Genomic DNA, 26,539 nt, shown 5'->3' with positions numbered 1-26,539 from the left:
ACGTCTTATTATTATGTATTCTTTTACCCTCCCTCAAACTAAGCCGACTGCATATGCCAAGTTTGCTCCTCAAGGCTCCAAAAGAAGATTTTCCCAATGCTTTGGTAAAGATATCACCAAGTTGCTTATCAAATTTGATGAACCTTGTAACGAGATTTTCATGGGCAACCATTTCCCTCACATAATGAAAGTCAATTTGAATGTGTTTGGACCCGTTATGAAAGACAAGGTTAATTGACATATGAAGAGCACTAATGTTATCACAATAAAGTATAGGCAATTTTGTGATAGGGATTCCAATGTCATGCAAAAAGAAAAGGATCCAAGTGAGCTCATCTGCAGTGGATGCCATGGCACAGTACTCTGCCTTAGAGCTAGATCTAGCAACTGTGCTTTTTTTTTTGCACTCTAGGAGATGTGATTGCCGCCAAGAAAGGTACAATACCCGGTAGTCGACTGTCTTGTGATGGAGCATCCAACCCAATCACCGTCGCAAAAAGCATATAGCTCCAAGGTGCTGTGAGACAGAATCATCATTCTGAAATTGATGGTACCTTTGACATACCGAAGTATATGTTTAACAGCTTGAAAATGTCCAACTTTTGGTGCGTGCATAAACTGACAGACATAATTAACTGCAAAAGAAAGTTTGGGTCTAGTGATAGTAAGGTACTACAGGGACCCCACGATGCTTCTGTATAGGGTAGTGTCTTCAAAATCTTGATCACTATCCATGTTGACCTGTCCCTTGGATATCATTGGTGTGGTCATTGACTTGCAATCCAACATGGTTGCCCATTCCAGAATGTCCTTAGCATATTTGGTTTGACAAAGAAACAAATCATCATGAGTATAGAGAACTTCAATTCCAAGAAAATAATGTAGATGGCCAAGGTCTTTAATTGGGAACTCCTTTTGCAACTTGCCAAAAAATCATTAAGAAGACAATTGTTATTGATCGTCAAAACCATATCATCAACATAAATTAACAAGATCATGATATCCTGCTTAGAACGAAATATGAACATGGAGGGATCAGATGTACAACTTACAAAATTGTTGGTAAACAAGAAAGTTCTTAATCTTTCAAACCAAGCATAAGAAGCTTGGCACAATCCATATAAGGCTTTCTTGAGTTTACAAACATGATCGGGATAAATAGCATCTTCAAATCCAGGAGGTTGTTTCATGTAGACAACTTCATGTAAAGCACCATGAAGAAACACATTTTTGACGTCTAACTGTTTGATAGTCCAGTGTTTAACTGTAGCAATAGTGAGGACAATGTGTATACTAGTAGGGCGAATAACAAAAGAAAAGGTCTCTTAAAAATCAATTCCTTCAATTTGATTAAAACCTTGGGCAACCAAGTATGCCTTAAGTTTGTTCATGCTTCCATCAGCATTGAGTTTGGTTTTAAAAACCCATTTTGAACTGACCACGTTCATAGATGGTTTCCATTAGACCAATTCCCAAGTATGGTTATCGACTAAAGTCGTGATCTCTTCATTCATGGCAAGTTTCTATCCCAGATGAGCCAAAGCCTCCCTGACGGTCCTTGGCTCGTGTGGAATGCAGCCATACAAAACATGAAGATTAAGATATTTAGGGTTAGGCTTGATGATACCTGTCATGTTGCGAGTGACCATATGAAGGGAAGGTTGGGATCGGTATGTGGTACGGTTGGCAGGATCATTCTCGCCATTCTGGCTTGGTAGACTCTCTTCATTGAGAGACTCGTCAAGAAAGGGAAGACTGGTCTCATGGGTGACATCCTCAAGGTAACTAGGAAGGAGTTGGGTAGGACTGATCTCTGCAACAGGGCCATCAGGTGTGTGACTATCACAAGTCTGCGCACGTTCAGTTATTGGCTCATGAATAGTAGCATTGCAAGGGTCAAGAAACGACAAATTTTCAGCATGCTTAAAATCACCAGTTGTCTCCCAGTTTTCAAAAGAAACTTCTTGTGCCCATTCTTCACAAACAGAAAAATCGTTGAAAATTGTGTCATCTTTATACAGGGATGTCGGGTCCCGATAAGGCATAGTGGACTCATCAAAGACAACATGATGTGACATGTATACACACCCAGTTGGTGGATGAAGATATTGATAGCCTTTATATTGAATATTGTATCCAAGAAAAATATAGGGAAGAGATTTTGGATCGAATTTATTTTTTCCATAGTCTCTTAAAAAAGGAAAGCATCGTGATCCAAAGGCCCAAAGACCAGAGTAATCTGGGTATGCTACAAACAGACGAAAATAGGGGGAATCCATGTTCAAACTGGATGAAGGAAGTCGTTTAATCAGAAAAACGATAGTAGAGAAAGCCTCAACCCAATATTGCTTTGGCATGAAACTATGAAAAAACATAGTAAGACACAGTTTTGTGACATTGCGATGCTTTCTTTCCGCAATGCCATTTTGTTGAGGGGTGATAGGACACTATATTTGACGTTTGATTCCCATGTCATCAAGATACTTAACAAAATTGAGACTAGTAAATTCACCACCGCCATCAGATTGAAAAATATTGATTTTTTTCTCAAATTGATTTTTAACGTATTTATGAAAATAAACAAAGCTCTAAAAAAATGAGTTTTTTGTTTCAGAGGATATAGCCATGTGAATCGAGTATAGTCATCGATGAAAATAACATAATAATGATAATTATGTCAAGATAGGATAGGTGTCGGTCCCCATATATCGGAATGCACTTTCTCAAAAGGTGTAAAAGTTCTTTTCTCAGAGTCCAAAAATGGTAAGTGACAAGCCTTACCAAGTTGACAACTGGCACATATAGTGATTTTATTACTAGGAATAAAATCAATAAGTCTACTTTTATTCAAGAACCACACAACGCTCATTTGAGGGTATCCAAGTCATTCATGCCATTTTTCTTCATAAACCTTTCTGAACCGAGTGGAGAAAAACGTCTCTGGACTTCCACCAAGGGTATAGAGGTCACCTTTTTTACTCCCTTTGCCTACTATTCTCCCCATTTTTCTGTTCTTTATGACACAATCAGAAGAAGAAAATTCAAAAATATATGGCAAATCCTTTGTTCGCTGACTCACGGACACAAGATCTTTCTTTAAAGAAGGAATATACAAAACTTCTTGTAAAGGAATAGAGGTCGAATCAACTTTTATTCGAGCACTACCGGTATGGGCATCTTTTCTCCATTCCCAACCATCACAAGATCGTTGTCAGTGTAAGGTTTCAAGTTTAGCAATTTACCTGAGTTTCCACACATATGCGTCGTGGCCTCAATGTCAGCAAACCATTCAACATCTTGACTCTTATTCATAGTGTGAGCTGCTAAGGCTTGAGTCGCATCTTCAGGTTGATAAGTGTGATTAAAATTATTGAAACACCTTAGAGCGGAGTGGATTTTCTTATTACAAATTTGACAAACGACTTTGTCTTCTTTTCCTTTCTTTTTGTCATTTTGCATTTGATATTCACCGGTTTTCTTGAAATCATGAGAATTTTTGTTTTTAAAAAAATGTCCCTTTGGGTTAAAATTGAAGTTGTGATTTCCATTCGCTTTCTCTTTATCCAGAGCATGTTGACTGAAGAATGCCATAAGTGGCTGATTGGACTCATGAATCTTGGTTCGTTCTTCGTGACTTTGTAAGAGAGGAATGATTCTCTTATACGAGGGAATGGTGGTTTTAATATGGTGGTCACAAACGACTCATAGTCGAGGCCAAGCCCTTGCAGTAACCAAAAAAACTTTTTTTTCATCTTCAACAGATTTTCCAATAGCAACGAGGTCGTCACAAATGGATTTAAACTTTTGAATATAAACGTCGAGTGTATCAGTACCTTTCTTGATGATTGTCATCATGTGCATCAAATGAAACTCCCGTTCTTAAGATTCCTGAGCAAAAGTATCGACCAAAGCTACCCATATTTCCTTTGACGTCTCTAAACCGACCACCAGTCCGAGAACACTTTCAGACAAAGTTCCAGTGATCCAGCCTTTTAAGAGACGATCAGATTTTTTCCATGCCATGTATTGAGGATTCAAAAACCTCCTTCAATTCAGAATCGGCATCAGTACCAATGTGAATTATCATAGGTGGCATGGGCGTTTCATCAGAGAGGAACCTCTGCATATCTTGGCTTTCAATCAAAGCCATGATTTGGGTTCTCCACAAAAGAAAATTTGAATGAGATAATTTCAAGGAAACAAAATTTGACACATTTAGTGTCGCAGGATACAGGTAGATTGATTGCTGGGTTGCAAAGGAGGCCATGAAAAATCGAGATGCACAAATCACCTCGATGACACTGATACCATAAAGAGAAAAGGAGAAACACAAGAAGCAAAAGTGCACAAGATATACGTGGTTCGGATATGGAGATCCTATGTCCACGAAGAAGGGAAATGATACTCATTAACTCAATGGAGAAGAATACATGTTCTTTAATAAATAAAAAATGAAAGACAGACCTAAGAGATAATTAATCAGCCTATTTTCACGCATGGCTATCAACTTCACATTTGGTGCTTTACGTGTAGCAACCATCTCCACATTTTGTGGAACTGATTCCTCAACGTCATCCCTCTCATTTGATGCTCTACGTGCAGTAACTGGTTTCACATTTGGTGTAATTGACGATAAGCTCTTATTGCTGATAATGGATTTCAAGCTTTTATTATCGATAATATCGATAATCTATTTTGACTTAGCTGTCTTTGAGGTTGATGGAGATTCCAAAGTCAACTTTGATTTTACCATCATTGGATTGACCACAAATGTAGCAATATTGGTTACATTTCCTCTTTTAACAGTTGTAGCATTAGACGCCTTATTATCATGTATTCTTTTAGACCTGTTGCAGCTGCCATCTTATATAGCCTGAATGGTGGACGTGTTAGTAGTTGTATCTTCTATTTCCCAATGAAAGTTGTTGTTTGGAATGCTAGGGGGCTCAACTCCAGAGACAGGCAACTTTATCTTGCTAATTGGAGGAAGGACACTGCCCAATATTTTTTGGTGGTGGTTGAATCCAAAATTGATTCTTGTTTTGCAAATTCTATCTGGTGAAACTGCAATTTTATGTTTAAACCTTCTTTGGGGTTTTGGGTGGTATAATTGTGTTTTGGCGGTAACCATTTGTCCTCGTATTGTTTATGATCATGGGGCTATTCTTATGGAATTTGGTAGGGAGTTTAGACCTAAAAAGAAGCTTCATTTTACGGATTGGTGGTTATCCGTTTTGGGCTTTAAGAATGCGATCTCTCAGTGGTGGGCCAGCCTAGTCGTTGGGAAATGGGCTGCATTTTTTCTATTAAAAAAGCTTTAAGATGTTGCAAGGTTTAATGAAGACTTGGATTCAGGATCATGGGGGTACAAATTTGATGGCATTCATAAATGGAAGCATGACCTTTCTGAACTGCAATTTCAAGCCGACTCCATAGATTCTCATGATGAAAGTTATTACCATCTTAGGGGTCGACTTATGGGTCATCAAGAAAGTATTCAGATTGGCGATCTACCGATGAGATCAAATGGAAGCAAAGGTCACGAATTTGTTGGCTGCAAACTGGAGAACAAAACAATAAATTCTTTCACATAAGAGTGATTCAATGGAATTCTGTTTATTCTCATTGATTCCCAGGTTTTGGGATAACTAATTTTTTTAAATCTATCTTTGATGACCCGGGAGCATCATTAGGAAGGTTGATCAACCCACCCTTTGCGGTTTTTTGCTAATGATTTGGTGCAGCCCACTTCTCTTGTGGAGGTCAGATATGTGGTTTGCCGTCGGGTAAGACCCCTGGACCTGATGGCTACCCCACCCATTTTTTCAAACGGTTTTGAGATGATTGCAAGAAAGACCTCTTTCTTTTTATATCTGAAATTTTCACCATGGTTTCCTTCTTAGGGAACTAAATCGTTCTGAGTTTATTTTGATTCCCAAAGATGTGCATGCCGAAGATATTTCGAGATTTCGATCCATCTCTTTCTTAAATAGCATTGTTAAGATCTTGGCGAAAGTGCTTCCAAAAAGACTTAAATGTGAATCTACCTCTCCAAACCGTCAAAGGTTATCCTTATTCACCATGTGCTTAATGGCCTTTTGCTTTACCATCTTTCATATGTCAAAAAAATGTGAATCGATGTTAAACAAGATCCTCTCTAATTTCCTTTGGGGTGGAGTGGATCGAGCCCCTCTAAAGTGTTTGTTAATTGGAATCAGGCTTCTTCCCCAATTTAGCGTGGTGGTTCAGGCATAAAGAGATTGTGAATCTTTAATATTGCTCTCTTGTGTCGGTGATGGTGGCATTTTGTCACCCAAAAATTGCATTTATTTGATTTCTTGAAGCAAAATATAAATTGGGTGAAACCCACTTGAATGAATTGAGCATTATTCTTGGAAAAGAGGCTCCCTCGTTTGGAAAGTGATTTCCAAATCCTTTCAGACTTTCTCCTCTTTCTTAGTTTGCATCTGGTGATGGACTGGGAGTTCGATGGTCCATCTCTTCTACTGGTAATTTTTAGGTTGCTTCATGTTATGTGGCATGTTTAGACCCAAGCTTGGATTGGCTGCCTAAGGGATCGATTTGGGGAGTGGGTCCCTCGCCTCATGCGCATTTTTTGTCTTGGACCATGTTAGCTGGCCATGTCAATACTCTTGATCATATTAAAAAATGGGTGGTGCAGTTTTTAAATCGTTGTTGCCTCTGTGAGCATGACATCGAGACTGCTGGGCACTTGTTTTTGGTATTGTCCTTTTCAACTACTTTTTAAGACAGCATGGGGGGAGCTAACATTCATGGTTCCCCAAAGCTCAACCCTTAGGGAGCTGGTCCTTGGACTTCCTTTTGTCAAGCATTCTAAGAGATGGCATTGGAATTGGAAAACTTGCCTTTTTTTTTTTACTTGGTGGCAAACCTAGAAGGAGAGAAATAGCAGACTCTTGAAGGATTCAATTCATGATATGTGGAGAGATATACTTGTTGTTCAATCATATATGTTCCACTCTGCCATGGCATCTTGGCCAAACTTGGACATGTCGAGGATTGGAACTCGCCTCTTAGGTCCTTTTAACTGATGAAGTATTTTATCTGATTTGTCTCAATTTTTAGCCTTTTTTTGTGTTATGTTTGATGACTTCTTGTCGTATTCATTGATTTAATAAAATCTTTCTTCATTATTCTAAAAAAAAAACTATACTAGCAAGTGCAAAAAAAATTGAGGAACTACTTAGTGTCAGATTCATAATTAGGAACCGTGATTGAAACTAAACAATATGTTTTCAATGATAAAGAAATTTATTTATAATTGCACAGTATCAGAATAACATGCATGTATACTCCAAAATTTAACTTTATTTAATATAAAGATCAAAGAAAATATCTTTCATGAATAATGCAATGTGACTAAGCTCAAGCTTCGATCATGAAACACATTCAACAAAACATGACAAAAGAACACAAACATCCTACAAATAAATAGTTAATTAATTAATTAATCCTTCAAAAAATCTACAAAGGACATCATAAATGTTTTATAAATAATTAGAAAGTACAAGCCACTCAAAATGAAGACAAACATAAAATATATTTAATAAATTTTATGTCTCTCAAAAATTTATCTTTATCATAAGTTTTTTAAATAACTTCTAAAAAAATCACATATTAATGATTACTAATGAGTATTAAGTATTTAATAAGTGAATACAAACTGAATTAATTAAAATAAAAAAATAAAATACATGCTAATTGAAACAAAGACATGCTAATTTAAAAAAATATACATGCTAATTGAAAAAAAAATAAAAAACTCATCTATGCTAATTGAAAAAAAAACTAAAATTCTATTATTCTAAGTTCTAACCAAAGTCAAGAATTAAAAGGAAAAAATACATGACACCCTAAAAGCAAAATCCAAATTCATGTTATTTAAACAATAAAAATTAGAAACCCTAATTCTTACATCATCAATCTGCAAGGGGCTAACTCTCTAGTTTCTCTATAACTTGTGGAAAAGACAACTAGAATTCATCCTTAATCTATGCTTATCTATAAATGGTTTTCAATTTTTATGTTTTCTTTAGACAATTAAATTATGTTACATGTTTTATATGTCAAAACTAGATCAATAAAAAGTCAAAAAATCTTAATTACATGCATCAATAAAGTCCTAAATTGACTGATTATCCAAGCAAAAAGATCTAAGTTCTTGGATAAGTTAATACATCTCATTCTCAACCAACGAGTATGCCATAACATAACTGAATTCACAGAAACAGAGTAAAACACAGATCTTCATAAAAAAAAGAACTCAAAAACTCTATAAAAACCCATAAAAAGAAGAAGCGAGATGATGACTTCGCTAGGAATTTTAGAATCTAACCTGAAAGATCTAATGGAATTAGCGCATATTTCGATGAGAACTAGATGTCATTTTTAGACAAAGAGAGAGGAGGGGGCCATTGTGGGGTCGCAACCTGTGTGTGTGTGTGTGTGTGTGTGTGTGAGAGAGAGAGAGAGAGAGAGGCCAAACAATAGTGTATGTGCCTGGGTGGGGTCAGGCAACTCAGGTCATAGAGGGGGAGGGGGGTTAGGGATGGGGGCAGAAGAGCCTGGTTGGGGGTCAAGACTCAAGCAACTCAGGTCATAGTGCCTCACAATGCCTCGGTGGGGTCAGTAACTCAATGGTCAAGCCTTGTAGTTACATAGGGTGGAGGGCCAGAGAGAGGGTTTTGAGAGAGAGTTTTGATATCTATGACAAAATCAAGGGAGGGAGGGGGGATTTGTGGGTGAGAAGTTATAAAAGAGGGAGGGGGGTTGGGTCAGGCACCAGTGCCCACTCTGACCCTGTCAAGATGGGCACTTCCCACCCTGACCTATATTTCACTAAAGGGATTTCTCTGGGTCAGGGTGGGCACGTGCCCACCCTCCCGTGAATATGGCATTGTCATTATATATATGTATGTAGTACTTTAATATATTTTACATGATATCCAGTTAGGCAATACTCTTTGAAATTGTACATATCTGAAGAAGTGTGCAGACATTATGAACGACAAAAGTTGGATCCAAATTAAAAGGTAATTTTAAGTATTTGTTTTAGTTGCCTTATCTGCAAGTTAAGATTGAATTTGGATGCAATAGTTGATGATGGCATTTTTTCGATAACCTTCATTTCATCGGAGAGACCTTGATTACTATTTGAAAGGAGTTAAGAATTTCTTAGAAGTTGCTCAGAACAAAAATGTAGTACAACATCTATGTTGAAAGTGTGTCAACCTCTTATGGCGATTAGTGTATGATACGTTCAATCATATAATGTGCAATGAATTTCTAGAAAGCTATGTCAACTTGTGCTTTCATAGTGAACCTATGAGACCATGTGCAAGTAATCCACTAGCTGAAACATCTAAAGTACATCCAAATCTATCAGCTGAAATGCCAAATGATATGAACGACTTGATAGTGGATGGATTTAGAGTACATCCAAATACAACAACCAATGACCATGTAGATGAAGTATCTGTTGGTGAAAGTCTAGAGGGAGATTTGTATTTCAGGTTGCTAAATGATAACACACAAGAATTATATCTTGGATGCTTGAAGTTTACTAAACTATCTTTTCTCGTGTGTTTATTCCATCTAAAATGCATTAATGGGTAGAGTAATAATTTCTTTGATATGTTGTTGGAGTTATTGTATAAAGCTTTTCCTGTCAGTGTATAATTACCTAAGGATTATTACAAGATAAAGAAAAGCATTGAGAAACTAGGATTGAGTTACAAAAAAATATATTCATGTCCCAAAAATTGCATGTTATATTGAAAAGAAGACAAAGAAGAGGGGAATGTGTGCATTGCGGAATTTCAAGATAGAGAGAGTGAAGGTAATGCGACACATCACAAAAAGTTACCAATGTTCTTATGAAGACTTTGTAATATTTTTCTTTGATTTCAAAGTTGCAGAGGTTGTTTATGTCAACAAAGATTGCTTCAAAAATGAGATGGCATGATGAAGGGCATGTCAAATATGATAATTTAAGGAATCTTGTTGACTCATATAAGGAAATTTTTTGATCTTTCGCATCCATCGTTTGCAACTGATAGTCGTAATGTTAAACTGGGATTGACAAGTGATGGTTTCAATCCCTACAAACTTTGAGTACCACTTACAACATATGAACAATAGTCATTACATACAACTTGCCTCTACGAATCTGTATGAAATAATCTTACATGATGATGTCATTGCTTATTTTTGTACCACAATCTTTGGATAATAATATATGTGTGTTTTTGCAACCTCTTACCGAGGAGTTAAAGACATTATGTGTTGATGGTGTTCGCACTTATGATGCATCAAATAGTGAATATTTTCAATTGCATGAAACTTTGATATGGACTATCAATGATTTTCCTACATACACATATCTATCAGGATGGAGTATTAAAGGAAAATTAGCATGTCTGTTGTGCGACAAGGACACATGTTCTATGCGGCTAAAAAACAAAAAGAAAATGTGTTATATGGGGCATCACAGGTTTTTGCCCATAGATCATTGATATTAGTGGGACAAATTAACACGCATTTGGTGGCATAGTTGAAATGAATACAACTTCAGCACCTCTTTTAGGCATAGACGTGTTGCAAGAACTGACATATGTACATATCTCAGTTGCTGGTGAACTTTCTCTTTCGTGGAACTGGAAAAATAATAACATTTTTTTGAGTTGCCTTATTGGGAATCTAATTTGCTTCATCATAACTTAGATGCCATGCACATTAAGAAGAATGTATGTGATAACATCATTGGAACGTTATTGAATATGGATAAGAAGTCAAATTATCATCTTAATGCTCGGCTCAATTTGCAAGCAATGAATATAAGTTATGTACTTCATCCATGAAGGTGTGTTAATTCTACTAGAGTGTTCATACCTACTGCATGTTTTTCTATGAGCAAGAGGGAGAAAACTACATTCTATAAAGTGTTGAAGAATATAAAAGTTTCATATAGCTATTCAACAAACATGTCGAGATGTGTATGCACAAAAGAGCGCAAGATTTTTTTTCTTGAAGAGTCATGACTGTCATATGTGATTGTATTAATTTTTTCCTTTAGTGCTAAGAAGGACGTTATATAAAAAGGTCAGTGCAGTGCTTATTAAGTTTGGTGTGTTTTTCAAGGACTTGTGCTCGAAGGTTGTAAGCGAGGATGAGCTGCAACAACCAGAAGAGTGTGTTATTTTGATATTGTGTCATATAGAGAAGATTTTTTTGCCCTCATTTTTTAATATCATGGTGCATTCATCAGTTCATCTAGCATGAGAAGTTAGGTTATGTGGGTCAGTTGCATACTGATGGATATATCCTATTGAAAGATAAATAAAACAATACTTTATGAATGCAACACTATTATGATTTTTTAATCAATCTTGTATTATCAATTATTACAATTGATGTGTACATATTCAAGGTATTTATGTAAGCAGAAAACATATGTGTGCAACAGAAGTTAGTCTGAAGGCTCAATCATTAAGGTATGTTTGGCTAAAGAAAGTTTAACTTTTTGCTCAAAAACGTTGTAAGGAAATACATGAGTTTTGTCATAAATGGTTTTTTATTTTATACAAAATGATACGAAGAAAGAAAGAAGTCCCAAAATAGTGGTATCGTCATTAATGCCCAAACTTTAAGTTATTCAAGTGCAAGCAATAAAAACATGATAGTTGGTGATGTCATATATTATGGATATATTACTGACATCATTGAAGTTGAATATCGTGAAAATATACGATTTTTCTATTCAAGTATAAATGGTATGATGTCATCAGTGCTCACACAAAGGAAATAAAGAAAGCTGATTTTGGATTCACACTTGTCAATATGAATTTACATTGCATAGAGGATGAACCCTATGTGTTTGCATATCAAATAGAACAAGTCTTTTATATGCAAGATCCTACTGATGCAAAATAACAATTTGTCATTAAAACAAAACCTCAGGATTTATTTGATATGTACAACAAACAAGTAGTGAATTGCATGACATGATGAATGATGAGCTAGAACCATATTGGGCTAGTGAACCATATGCCATTGAAGTTGTCCAAAGTATAAATGTTGATATTGATATAGATTGATTTAGTTGCATCGAGCACTGGCCTAACAAGGTGCAACAGATACTTTGGTGCATCAACCCTTATGAGTATGGTGCCCTTGAAGGCAGAAGTAGAATGAGCCATCCAGGCAGGGTTCCAACAATAGGGGCATCATCGTGCAGAAATTTCGACAGTACCTCCTCTGTTTGATAGAGAAAGCACAACGTTCTTTTTTGTTTGGAGGGCATCTTGTCAGAAATTTTGGCAGCATCTTCTTTGTTTTACAGAAAAATTGTTGCACTCTTTTATGCTTAGAAAACATTATATTAAAAATTTTAGCATCTCTCCCGTTTAATGGAGAAATTGCTACGCTCATTTTTTGGATAGATGTGAACTGTTATGCGTACTTTTCATCTTCCATGGTTTATAGGAAACTCAGGCCTTAGTTAGGTCATATGGTGACTTAGATGTTTATATAAAAGTAGTTTTATGCAAATCTGAGACCTGTCCATTAGGGGTTTCTTCGCCAAACAATATTTTGAACGAGGCAAGGCATTTGGAATTGCTTTGACGATAGGGATCAATCACCATTTGTACGCTTATTATAGCGTATCTATATTTAGTAAAAGCAGGAGCCTAGTCAAGAAAAATGTAGAGAAGGTCAAGCAGTTAGGGCCAAGAAGTGAATGAAATCACGTATTAGGCTAAGTAAGTTACGTAAAGCAAAGTATAAGTATATTTTTATATATACATAGTAAATAGAGAATTAGTTGTAAGGATATGTGTGTGAACACTGAAGCAAGCTTATGGTGCCCTAGAGAGAGTAATCCAAGGATTAAGATCCTATGGCACTTAGTTCAACGTAAATATCGAGTGATAGTTGCAAGGATACATATATGGATACTGAAGCAAGCTTGTGGTGCCTTAGAGGGTGCAATCCAAGAACTAAGATTGAATATTATTTTAGAAAGATGTACGGGAAAAAAAATCCCACCGTATATGACAGTTATTTTACCAAATAATTTGAAAGAGAGGGAACGGCATGCAAATCTATCAAGATTCGGCGGTGGTGGCACAATGTTTGAGGCACTCATAGATTGTGGCCGATATGTCCTTACGTCTATTATAGTCACAACCAAGAGCATCTCTTGCCAAACTTGTCAGCAGGGTGAAACGATAAGGTTTAGGCCAAAAACGGATTTGACCCAGTTTAAGTCCAACTGGGTTTGAACCTACCTCAAGTGGGCTAGGCTAGGTCAAATGGGTTGGACCTAGTTAAAGAAAAGGTAGAGGTCAAGCAGTCAAGGCCAAGGAGTCTTAACCTAACTGGGTTTTGTCTATGTCAGGTGAATCCAAGCTCTTAAGATAAATATCCTTGGAACAAACATTGAAAGCCCAATTGACGTACCCATAGAAGAATGTATACATGATAGTGATAGGTTTTAATTTATTTGGTGATATGTTTATACTTTGTTGTGATATTCATATTTTTGTAATATATTGATTGAATGCATCTTAAATTAGATTGTTTTAAAGTATGATTTAAATTTTAGGGTTTGCATATTAATCTATATTTTTGTAATTTTCTTAGTGAATATATGCTAAATCTGATTTTTTTATCATGTATGATTTAGATTTTAAAAGTTTTGCATTATAATACATATTTTTGTAATCTATTAATTAAATGCATACTTATTTTGAATATTTATTTTGTCATAAATATTGTTAACTTATTGTTAAATTTTTTACAGATGCTTCCTAAGCGTGCATCATCAGAAGCATCAATTGCAGAATTATAAGGTTGGCATTAATATGTATAGTTAACTCATAGGGTGAGAGACACAATACCTAAGTAGCTTCATAGGAACAATCGCACGAGATCCAAATCACACACATTTATATTTTTTTTCCTGACAGTATTACTAGATTCTTATAAGGAGGATGCTTGGATTTTTGTATTGGTATGCATATTCCTTATATTTATAGTATAATTTTTTTATTTTAGTATTTATTCATTCAACTATAGGTAAGATACATATATTGTTATTACAGGAAAAGTTTGACATTCTTGAGATGAAAGCATGGGTGTTGAAGGAATATGCAAGCTTAGGAAGATCTTCAAGCAACATATTACTCTCGATGAGCATCTGACAGTACGTTTACCTTACATCCCTTCTCATGAGTGGGAAAGTCTGGTGCATTATTTTAAACTATAAAACTTCAAGTTATGAGATATCATCATTTCCTTATTTTATGAACTATAAAATTGTTTGTACATATTTAAAACAAAACTTGTTTCTTTTTATTAATTGATGTTGCCTAACATGTTAATTCATGAATTTTCTTTAATATTCTAAGTTTTTAAATTCAAATATGAATTTTAAAATTATAAAATATTAAATATATATATAATTATGTGTATATGTTTTAAATATTATGTTTCTTGCATAGCTTCAAATGTGAATGATGGAGTTATTAGGATTCGTTATTAAATGAATGAATTTGAAGAGAAGTATGATTTAGGATATATATAATGTATGAACTACTTCAAGTTAAATGAATGAATGAATATATGTATGAGTATGTTTATTTTTTAATGAATGAAAGAATGTATGTATATGTATGTTCATTATTGAATGAATGTATGTATAAGAAGGTTCATTTGGTGATGAATGAATGAATGATTGTAAGCGTTGATTCATATTAAATACAAAAAAATGAATGTATGTATAAGCTGGTTCATTTTAAAATGAATAAATGAATGATCATGTTCTTTTCGAATGAATGAAATGAATGAATGTACATATGAGCATATTTATTTTTTAATGAATAATTGAATGCATGTATGAGCATATTCATTTTTAATAAATAAAAGAATGTATGAGCATGTTTATTATTAAATGAAGGTATGTATAAGCATGTTCATTTAGTGATAAATGAATGAATGATTGTAAGAGTTGGTATATATTTAATATAAAAAAATAATATATGTATGAGCATGTTTATTTTATAATAAATAAAATAAATTAGCAGGTTCATTTTCAATGAATAAAATGAATGAATATATGAACTTATTCATTTTTAAATGAATGAATGTATAAACATGTTCATTTTAGAATGAATGAATAAATATATGTATAAGTATATTTATTATTGAATGAATGTATGAGCAAGTTATACATGAAAAAAAATTAAATTAACATCATTGAATATATGCGTGACAAGTTGAATATGTGCATGATGGAGTTATGGATGGTCAGAGTTATGTATGTGTATATGTGAATGTTGAAATTATGAAGGATTGGAGTTATAGAGTATTGAATGAAGATAGCTATATATATATATATATATTGTGTTTCTTGTAGGATTTCATATGTGAATGTTGAAATTATGGAAGGTTAGAGTTATGGAGTGTTGAATGAAGATAATTGTATGGTTATATATGTGTATATGTTGTGTTTTTTGCATGATTTCATATGTGAAAGATGAAGTTATGGGTTTGATGGTGAATAAATGAATGATTGTAAGAGTTGGTTCATATTGAATAAAAAAACATCAATGCATATAAAGTTGATTGGAGGAGAAGGATTCATGTGGAAGACCCATAATGATTTTCTTTTTTGGTTCATATCGCCGACCCCAATTGTTTTGGGATGAAGGCGTAGTTGTTGTTGTTGTTGTTGTAATGCATATAAGAGTTTATTCATTTTAGAATGAATGAAATGAATGAGCTAGTTCATTTCAAATGAATGAAATAAATGAATGTATGAACTAGTTTATTTTTAAATTGATGAATGAATGAAAGTACGTATAAACATATTCATTTTTCAATGAATGAATTAATTAATGAACGTATTAGTAGGTTCATTATTTAATGAATGTATAAGCAGGTTATACTGAGAAAAAAAATAAATTTATAAAAAAAAACTCATCACTAATGCAAAATGAGCATAAAAAAGGCATTTTTGATACTAAAAAGTATAAAAAATGTATTGTTTCTGGCATTAATTTAGCAACAAAAAAGACATTTTTTATGGTGCTATATTAGCACCAAAAAATACATTTTTTGACACTTTTTTAACACCAGAAAAAGCTTTTTTGACCTAATTTTAGCACCAATAAAAACTCATTCTATGGCGCTATACATTAGGGACAATAAATGTATTGCCGGTGACACCTTTACTGGCAAAACTGCGCTAGACAGACTTTTACTAGTTGGTAAAACCTTTCAGATCCACTCTGCCTCCTGGGGAGTAGGCCTTCTTTGTCCTTGCAGCACCCATGGGTTTCAAACTCATGACGTCCCAACAAATTGATGTACACAAGTCACCCTTACCAGATGAGCAACCCCTCGCAGGCTCAAATATACCTGAACGGTAACTCCAATAATCAAAATTATTCTTCATTCACTTGAATTGCCAATGATAGCTACGACACACCAACGAGAACAAAAATTAAACATTTCCCATGATCCATGCAGTGCAAGAGATTACCATTCTTAGAACTTGGAACTCGGATAAGGTGTACATTGAACAGAAGCTCTCCCTTTCACTCAATCATAGATGTGTTCAACATAGTTTATTTACTAAGGATTTTACCTTATATCATATATGTTCTCTTGCGACTTACATTGTACAATTGCGCTTAGAGTCTGTTTTGCTTTTGTTGAGTCTAATGTAAGTTGCCCAGTTCAGGTGAATCAATACCCCGAAGGGGCAGCCTGTATACTTAAACTGTAATAGCCTGCGGGCAAAATTGTGAATGAAGTAAATGCATTGAGCTTTCTTTTGTTCACCCTCGTTGTGATTGCTTCTTGTGATTGCAATTTCTCTCCATCTATTCTCTCTTGCACTCTGATTACAAGCTTCCGCGATCGGCAAGCGAGCTGACAAGTAGGTTTGCGGCGGTGAGGAGAGACTGTCGTGCCACGCTGGCCCATTGAAGGAAATAGGCTTGTGACAAGTAGTACCCGAGCCTGTTCTCGTGTTGGGGAAGGGACTCCGAAGTCGGTTTCGACAGACATGCCGACAGGCTGTGATTTGTGAGACATCGTGGCACCTTATCAAAACTTATGCAACACCAAAGGCAAGGCAGTTGCCGGAGCTGAGGAGATGAGTTCACCTCGGGGCCAAGAAGAGTTGGCTGCAATTGTTAACAAGCTTGTGGAAGATGTGACTTCGCATGAGGAAGCAATTTCACGCGCATATGAATCATTCAGTGTACTAAATGATGTGGTGGCGAGTCTGCAAGAGCAGGTAAACTTACTAATGGGGTAGGTCACTTCGTTGACAACTACAGTGGCCGACTTACAGACTGAAGTAGAGGAGTTTCAGTTGAAGAACCATACGTTGCAGTGGACAATGACCCTAAATGGTGGAAATTGTGAGAGGCCATCAAGGATTGATGTGCCAAGACCCACGAAATTCAATGGTTCTCGTGATAGCAAGGTCATTGAGAACTTTTTGTTCCAAGTAGAAGACTACTTGGAAATCCAGAATGTGATCATTGAGGATCTGAGGATTAAAGCCGCAGCAGCCTTACTTGATGGAGATGCCATCGCTTGGTGGAGGCGAAAGCGCAGCGACATGGAGAGGGATCAATGCGTGATAGACACTTTTGACGACTTCAAAATAGAGTTGTGTAACTATTTCATGCCAAGAAACGCGCAGAGGCAGGCGTACCGGATGTTCGTGAGCTCAAATACGCTGGTTCATTGCAAGACTATGTCAGAACGTTCCAGAAGCTTATGCTGGAGATACCTAACATGCTCAACTGGTTCATTGTGGGACTTCAGCCATGGGCACAGTCTGAAGTGGAAAGGAGCAACCCTCGTATTTTGGAAGATGCATATGTGGCGGCCGAGCGCTTAGTTGACACTCAGCGCAAGCCTTTCACTCCATCCACCAAAGTCAGGAAGAAGCCTGACCACAGAGGCAAAAAGGATGAGCGACACGATAATAAAGGTGAGGCGTCGACACGCCATCAATCCGAAAAGAAACAGAACTACACAAAGCATAACAATAGCAGCAAGGGTGCGGTTGTGACATGCTAGTTCTATGGCGATAGGTACATCGTCAGGCAGTGCCCAAAGCGCCTCATGAAGGATGATGGGCAAGACAATGATGCACAGGAAGAATACAGCGATACTGAATGTAGTGACACTAAGACGATGCAACCAAGGATGGGGGTCATGCGATCGATTAACGCAACTAGAAGTTGCGCAGCTAAGAATATGCAAGTTAGTAAGGAACTTATGTACTTGGAAGTCATTATGAATGAAAAGTCTACTTCAGCAATGATAGACTCAGGGGCTATACACAACTTTGTCTCGCAGGAAGAGGCAGAGCGGTTGGGCTTAAAGCCTAAGCCAAAGCAGAGGATCATCAAAACGGTAAACTTTGAGGCCAAGCCCATCCTTGGTGAAGCAAGAGACATGGCTATTCAAGTGGGGAGTTGGGTTGGCAAAGCCAACTTCTCTATGGTTCCCCTGGACTATTTCAAGGTGATTTTGGGTATGGAGTTTCTGCGAAGCCAAAATATTATGATGTTGCCAAAGTTTAACATGTTGATGATCATAGGGTCAGACCTGTCCCACGCAGTGCAGTGCCTTTCCCAGAAAGGTAAGTCTTCAGTGTTATCGGCAATGCAACTGAAGAAGGGTGTCAAGCATGGGGAGCAAACATTCTTAGTTGCAGTAAGCGCAGAAGAAGGGAAGGTAGAAACAGCAGTGTCGCCGATCCTAGCCCCACTATTAGAGGAGTTTTGGGGGGTGATGCCTCCGAAATTGCCGAAGCGTCTTCTGCCAAGACGTGAGGTCGACCACAAGATTGAGTTGACTCCGAGAGCGAAGCCTCGTACAATAGTTTCATACCGTATGAGGCCAGCTGAGCTGAAGGAGCTGCGCAGGCAACTAGATGAGATGTTGGATGCAGACATTGTTCGTCCATCGAAAGCCCCATTTTGTGCCCTGGTCCTTTTTCAGATGAAACACGATAGCTCCAAGCGGTTATGTGTGGATTATCGTGCCTTAAACAAAGTCACGGTGAAGAACAAGTACCTATTGCCATTGATAATGGACTTGTTTGATCAGCTAGGCAGTGCCCGTATCTTTTTCAAGTTAGATCTATAATCGGGTTACTGGCAGGTGAGGATTGCTGAAGGTGATGAGCCAAAGACAACTTGTGTCACTCGCTATGGTGCTTACGAATTCTTAGTAATGTCATTCGGGTTGACAAATGCTCCAGCCACGTTGACGACTTTAATGAACCAGATCTTCTATCCTTACTTAGACAAGCTCGTGGTAGTCTACTTGGATGATATCCTGATCTACAGCAGCAACATGGAGGAACATGTCAGACACTTATGAACCGTGCTTCAAGTGCTGAAGGAGAATGACCTTTGTGTTAAACGAGAGAAGTGTCGCTTCGAGCAGGAAGAGATTGACTTTCTTGGTCACGTTGTGGGGCGTGGTGCACTGCGTATGGATGGGCAAAAGATAAAAGTCGTCCAGGAATGGGTTCCGCCAAGCAAAGTGTCAGAATTACGGTCATTCTTTGATTTGACAAACTACTATCGGAGTTTCATTGAAGGATATTTCCTCATTGCTGCACTCCTCACCGATTTGTTAAAGAAAAATCGGGCATGGCTTTAGACAGGAGTGTGTCAAGATGCCTTTGATGGCTTGAAGAAAGCCTTAGAGAGGGAGCCAGTGCTGCGACTGTCTGATCATTTGAGACCCTTTAAAATCCACATGGATGCCTCAGACTTTGCCATTGGCGAAGTTATTATGCAAGATGACCATCCGATCGCATATGAGAGTCGCAAGCTGAAAGATGCAGAGAGGCGTTACACAGTGCATGAACGTGAGATGACCGCCATTGTGTACTGCCTCAGGACCTGGTGGCACTACCTCTTGGGTGTTAAGTTCGTCGTCAAGACGGACAATATGTCCACAAGCTATTTTCAGACACAGAAGAAGTTGACGCCTAAACAAGCTCGATGGCAGATGTTTTTGGCTGAGTTTGACTTTGCCTTGGAATACAGGTTGGAAAGACCAATGTTGTGGAGGATGCCCTGAGCCGTAGGGCTGAACTGGCAGTTGCGCACGCAGAACCTTCTGAATTGCATTTGGAGGGTGCATTGCTGAGCCGCATCCGCGAAGGTACGCAGCAGGATCCGACTGCACAACACCTTATTTTTTTAGCGCAAGCAGGGAAGACTCGACGATTTTGGCTACGGGATGGCCTTCTTGTAACAAAAGGGGGATGCATCTTCGTGCCGCGGTGGGGAAGCCTTTGCCGAGAACTATTTAAGGAATGCCATGATACACTATAAGCCGGCCATCCTGGTCAGGAGTGGACCTTAGCACTCCTTAAGTGTGGCTACTATTGGCTACAGATGAGAGACGACGTTGAGGGGTGTGTGCCAACATGTCTCATCTACCAGCAAGATAAGAGGACAAAGCAGAAGGTTGTCGATCTCCTTGAGCCTCTACCAATTTCAGAACATCATTGGGATAACATCTTCATGGACTTTATTGTTAGTCTGCCAAAGGTAGAGGGCCTCAGTTCTATTTTGGTTGTGGTGGATCGTTTCTCAAAGTATGTGACGTTCATCCCAGCTTTCAAGGACTGCCCTGCAAAGTTGTTCGTAAAGCATGTGGTGAAGCACTGGGGCATACCAAAGAGCATTGTGAGTGATCGCGATGCTCGCTTCACGGGCAAGTTTTGGCGTGAAGTATTTCGGCTACTTGACTCTAATTTGTTGTTTTCAACAAGCTTTCATCCGCAGACAGATGGGCAGACATAGCACATCAACGGGATACTTGAGAGTACCTTAGGCACTTTGTTAGTGACAATCAGAAAAATTGGGTGAAGCACTTTGATGTGGCACAATTTTGTTACAATCTGCAGAATAGCGAGTCTTCAGGCCACAACCCATTTGAGATAGCCACGGGACAACAGCCACTGACCCCGCACACTCTTGCCGTATAAGAAAAAGAAAGGTCATCCTTTGCCTATCATTTTTTTCGCGATTGGCACGAGCAGAATGAGTTGGCGAAGACATTCTTACACAAGACGGCAAAGAGAATGAAGAAGTGGGCGGACAAGTATCTTCCGCGGGGTTCCAAGTTGGGGACCAAGTGTTGGTGAAGCTATATATTGGTCGTACAGGCATCTTCCGCGGGCGGCACCGCGGACTGCTCAGAAAGTATGAAGGACCCTTCACCATCACAAAAAAGGTGGGGAAGCTGACATACAAGCTGGAGTTGCCCCCAGACTTCAAGGTGCACCCGATGTTTCACGTGCGCAACCTCAAGCAGTTCCATCCGGATGATGGAGACCCGGAATACAGTGTGCCACAGCGCGCTCCCATCATCCAGAGGTCCCCGACAGCACAACAGGCCAAAAAATACCTCAGTCAGATCTTTCGCCACAAGGTCAACTACTTAAGAGAGGCGAAGAAATACTCGGTACAGTAGGAAGAAACATCAGAACCAACGTGGGAACCTGCATTCTGAATGAACAACCGCTACCCGACTGAAGTTAGAGCTTACCACGAAACAGAAGACGTCGAGGACGGCGCAATGATTTGAAGGAGGGAGCATGTTCCATTGCGACTTACATTATACAGTTGCGCTTAGAGTTTGTTTTGCTTTTGTTGAGTCTGATGTAAGCTGCTCAATTCAAGTGAATCAATACCCCAAAAGGACAATCCGTATATTTGAACTGTAATAGCCTGCAGGCAAAATTGTGAATGAAGTAAATGCGTTGAGCTTTTTTTTGTTCACCATCATTGTGATTGATTCTTGTGTTTGCAATTTATCCCCCTCTATTTTCTCTTGAACTCTGATTACAAGCTTTCGAGATCGACAAGCGAGCTGACAAGTAAACTTACGATAGTGAAGAAGGACTGTCGCACCGCGCTGGCCCATTGAAGAAAATAGGCCCGTGACAATATCTTTCCCTAAGCAAAATCATTACTTTTTTTGTCATAAAATTTTGGTGCCTTGTGGACCATTGATTTGAAGCCGTGAATAAAAACCTGTTTTTTGCAAACAAACCGTATAGATCATATTTTGCAAGTCTTTTTAACTATCCCTTGATTGGACGGTTCATGGTAATAGTGAAATGGCACAAGATTCATTCTCAAATCTACATTCAGAGTAGGATAGTCGGATAAGCAGGAGCGAGCCACAAATGACAATTAACAGAGCCAAAGATTTCACCAACTGAATTGCCTAAAGAGATAAATCTTCAGCAAGGCAACCTGCAGCAAATCAAATCTCTGGTAGATAAAGTTGAGGCAGATTCCAAATATGAGAAGGAAAGGAAGGTAATTAGCAAAAATAGTTTGGTCACAAGAAATATGAATTATGTATAAATCTTTCTGTTATAGAATGAAAAGGTAGAGAGGAGTGTTCCTATCGTGGATGTAGGTTCAGCATAACAGAAACAGCACACCAAAACTTGGGGCGCAGCCACCAATTTCTCCATCCATGTAAACTATGGCAGATGGCAGCGATTCATGATAGCAACTTATGGAAGAAAAGTAGACAAGGAATCCAAAAATTAGAATCAAAGGCTCATGTAAACCAATATGTCGCGACTCCGGCAGCAGCCACGGATTAACAACTCATATGATCAGAGAGAGAGAGAGAGAGAGAGAGAGTAAACAACATTGTTCGCTCCCTACATCGGTTGTTGCTAAAACCAATCTTGTAACATCACAACAAAATATAACCATAATAAGCACATTCTTATTTCATATATTGAAATGCAAAGGGAGTTAATTTAGCAACCAAACACAAGGATAAGACACTTAACCAACTATAAAGCTGGATGACTCTTAACACATCAGGAGGCAGACAACACCACAATTACTCCAATGGTGCTTTTCTGCTTAGCCACAAGCTTAAGCTTCATTCCTTAATCTTAATAACCAGAGAACGTAATACCAAAGACAGATAGCTTATTCCATAATACTAATAACCAGAGATAATGCAATACCAAAGACGGATAGAACCAACCATAGTAGTAAACCCCAATGCTACTATATCACTTGTCTTACTAGGCCAGGCATGATACGGCTACCAAGGTACATTCTTCCTCTTCTCCACCTTCCTCTGCTCCACAATGCCCCACCAGACCCTGCATCTCTGAATCAACAACTTGAAGACCCACAAGTGGGCTTTCATAACCACCGTCAACTTCCTCTCCCAAGATATTCATCCACTTCTTAGGAATGGATTTTGGTGTGCAACTTTCTTTCTTTGCAGAGAAGCTTTGGTATATCAAGCACCCTCCACCTGCAAGTTCCTGCTCCACCACCTTGCTGCACCCGTAGCCCATCATCCCCTTCTTTGCAGACAGTTTTGCCATTGGACTCTTGGAGTCGCAGTGGATGGCAACAGAGAATTCTGCTGGGTCAAAGCAATCAAGCACACGACCGATCATTGCCTCCAGCTCCATAGCATCCACTGCCTTGTTGGGGTCAACCACGTCAACAAACTCAAAACTAGCATAGCTGAACCCTTCCTCTGGAGTGACATGGATGGTAGACAGAGCATTCCCATTGATTGAATTCATGGAATACCCGCAAGGCTCAAATTCAAAATCATTGATTTCAAAGTGGGGAAGGATGTTGGCAATCCCAGAAGCATTTGTCATTGTCTTTTCCGAGCTTGTGGTATTCTTGTAAAACACAGATGCTCTTTCCCTGCTGAGGCTAGTCATGCACATTTCCATTGTCAGTGGCACAACAGCCATGGATTCAATGGAGGACCAGTAGATGTGCCAGTTGCGAGCAGGATTGCCGCCATCAATGACATAGGCATCCCCACGCTTCGAGAACAGCTTGGCGAAGTAGCTGTCAAGAATGGCAACTTCCTCAGAGAAGCTAGTGTGGGGAGCAGGCTGAGCTGCTGGAAAGATGAATGTCCCACGGGAGTATTTGACAGAGACTGGTGAGAGAGAGAGGGCACCAGCATGCTTCAATATGATAGGAATGGAACGAAGAAGCTTGGTAGTCCCGCAGGTCTTGATAATGATCTTGTAAGGGTAGATGAAAAGGCTGGATTCAGACAGGACGTAGGAGTCCATGACGCTGTTGGACAAATTGTCCACTATGGTGCACTGAGCTGCACAGAGGAATTCATCGATCTGAGAACGAGAGAGGGCTCTGAGTCCCTTACCCTGAGGATCAGCAAAGACAGATGGCTCGCGGAAAACAATCTCAAGCCGCTTCTCATAACCTTCAAAGCCAATGGCAGCCATTTTTAGTAGCAGGGATGAGTTGTCAAGACCAAATGCTATGTCCGGTGGGTTTTGCAGAGAATCAAGAGAGAAGGGGGATGAAGAAAAAAGAAAAAGGGTATCTGTTCCCGCAAAGGAAGACAAGTCTCCTACTGTAACATAGGCAGTATGCTAAACTGAATAAAGAAACAAAAAACGAAAAAGCCTTGATCTACTGATAAAGATTGAATTAGGGAATATTAGGATGGCTTCCTCGCGCACTGCAAAGACAAACAGAACAATCATAAGAAGAAATACAAAACAGAGGGCATGCCATGGCATGGTGAAGCATCACAAATGAACTTCTAAGAATAAGGAGAGAAGGGGATCATAGCATACGTTGGAGTAGGCAGCAGATTGGAACTTCTTGATGCCACCGTTTGGTCGGATGTCTTCAATGCAGTAGCCAAGAGGAACTTCGTACATTAAGGAACTACTACTGGACTTCTTCTTCAGACCACCTTTACCCTCCATTAAAACATTCGCTTCCTGCAAGAGACCTACAATAGCTAGTTATCAGCAAATACTTCTCATAACAATCTACCATAACTTTGAATGAAAGAAATGAAAAAGACTAAGAGCATAAAAAATCTCAGCAAACCATTTTATGAACATGACAAACTGATGGAAAAAATGAATAAAATTTGCAAAGTCATATACTAATACATCAAAGACACAGGCACACAAAAACAGGAGCGATTCATTGAATTGAAATTTTAGTTCACATAATATACCAAATTCTTCATCAATAGATAGCTGAAATTACGTGGGAGGAACCAAAATCTCCAGACAAAGAAAACCAACAATAGGACTTGACTTATAGGATGTGAAAAAACCTTCCTAAAGAGCAATTGCAAGCCTAAGGATGCCAGAGAGCCCGTTCTTGGCCCGGCAATCGGCCACAAAGACAATATACATTGTCATCCATTCAATCAGTCCTCAAATGGTCTGACCAAAGATGAATCTGCCATGATCACCACCGTTCATGTCCTTGAAAGGATGGTTACCACTCATCTAGAATAAAGAAGAAAGAGAAGCAACACCCTCATCTCCCCACCACCCACAAAGAACAATGGACAGCGGGCGGACGGTGTGAAAGCCAGAACAGGAACGACCACCGTTCACAAATTCAAACAATGGCACCACCTCCGTCCGTCCATTTGACGAGCGTTAGGAGACTAAGCGTATACAAGAAAAAACACAGAAGAAATAGTAGAAAGAAACCCTAACCAGAGAGCAATAACAAAGATCTCAAAGAAACAAGAGAGAGAGAGAGCAATGAGATAAAATGTTTCCAAGTATTTTGAAGGAACTAAAGAATGAAAACAGAACACGAAAAGAAAAAAAGAGTACGACCAGAGAAACGGAAAGCACAATCTCTAAAAGAAACACAGAGCGAAACACCATCACATAGCTTCACGAAACAAACATTAAAGAACCAACAAAGTAAGAAAGAATCACTGCCATGCTACCATCCATATAAGAGAGAGAAAGGGAAAACAAGAAAGAAAGAAGGAGAAACTCACAAAGCAATACAAGAACGTGTTCTCGACGGGTGATGGCAATCAAAACACACTTTCTGTTGCCTGATTGAGGACTGGAGAAGGGGAGAATCACAGAGGGCTTGGGGTTGTGGGAGGGAAACAGAAGTAGTCTTTTCTGAGTGCCTTAACGCAGATGACGTGCTGTGTGAGGTGGTTTCTAGCCCCCCTCCCTCGCTTTTATAACACCCCAAGACCGAAGCCTCCATGGGGCTTCTTTGCGTATTTTTTTTATTTATTTTTTCTCCGCGGCGGCCAAAAGAAATTTTTTAAAAACACCACCAAACCTAACCCTAACCCTAAGTCCCCCACACGACTACGTATTTTCTTGCAAGTTTTGTTTCTTTTGTTTGTTTTTGCAGTAATTTACCAAAAGCCCCTAACTTATCCGCTATGTACCTACAGTTTTGGCTATTGCATGAACGGGCTGTTTTTATATATTGTGTTTCAAATACATGCCTGCTGCTAAAGCCAGTTAGTAGACAATAGTTTTGCAAAACGAAGAGAGCGACTGAAATGCCCTCCTCATTCTTGAATTGTGCAAGGCAAAAATCATAAGATGATATAAAATGAATTGTTCAACAAGAAGGATAAAAAATGTTATGTAACC

The 26,539-nt window shown here is 38.4% G+C and overlaps 1 protein-coding gene across 1 annotated transcript; it reads right to left on the bottom strand.

Moving 5' to 3' along the window:
- Nucleotides 1-22,834: 22,834 nt before the first annotated feature.
- LOC149848659 (S-adenosylmethionine decarboxylase proenzyme-like) lies at nucleotides 22,835-26,084 on the bottom strand. Its single transcript, XM_089996748.1, has 3 exons — nucleotides 25,915-26,084; nucleotides 24,728-24,888; nucleotides 22,835-24,609 (listed from the first exon to the last, which is right to left on the bottom strand). Exon 3 carries the CDS (start codon nucleotides 24,368-24,370, stop codon nucleotides 23,165-23,167), a length of 1,206 nt encoding a protein of 401 aa, XP_089852874.1. The 5' UTR covers nucleotides 24,371-24,609; nucleotides 24,728-24,888; nucleotides 25,915-26,084; the 3' UTR covers nucleotides 22,835-23,164.
- Nucleotides 26,085-26,539: the final 455 nt, after the last annotated feature.

Source organism: Nuphar pumila, chromosome 1, assembly GCF_984573655.1.
Source record: "Nuphar pumila chromosome 1, dmNupPumi1.hap1.1, whole genome shotgun sequence".
Taxonomy (NCBI): Eukaryota; Viridiplantae; Streptophyta; class Magnoliopsida; order Nymphaeales; family Nymphaeaceae; genus Nuphar; species Nuphar pumila.
The sequence above is the reverse complement of the archived record's forward strand: the minus strand, read 5'-3'. Positions and strand labels throughout refer to the sequence as shown.

Excerpts from the sequence above, each read along its gene's own strand:
- LOC149848659 (XM_089996748.1), bottom strand. The coding sequence starts at position 24,370 with ATGGCTGCCATTGGCTTTGAAGGTTATGAGAAGCGGCTTGAGATTGTT.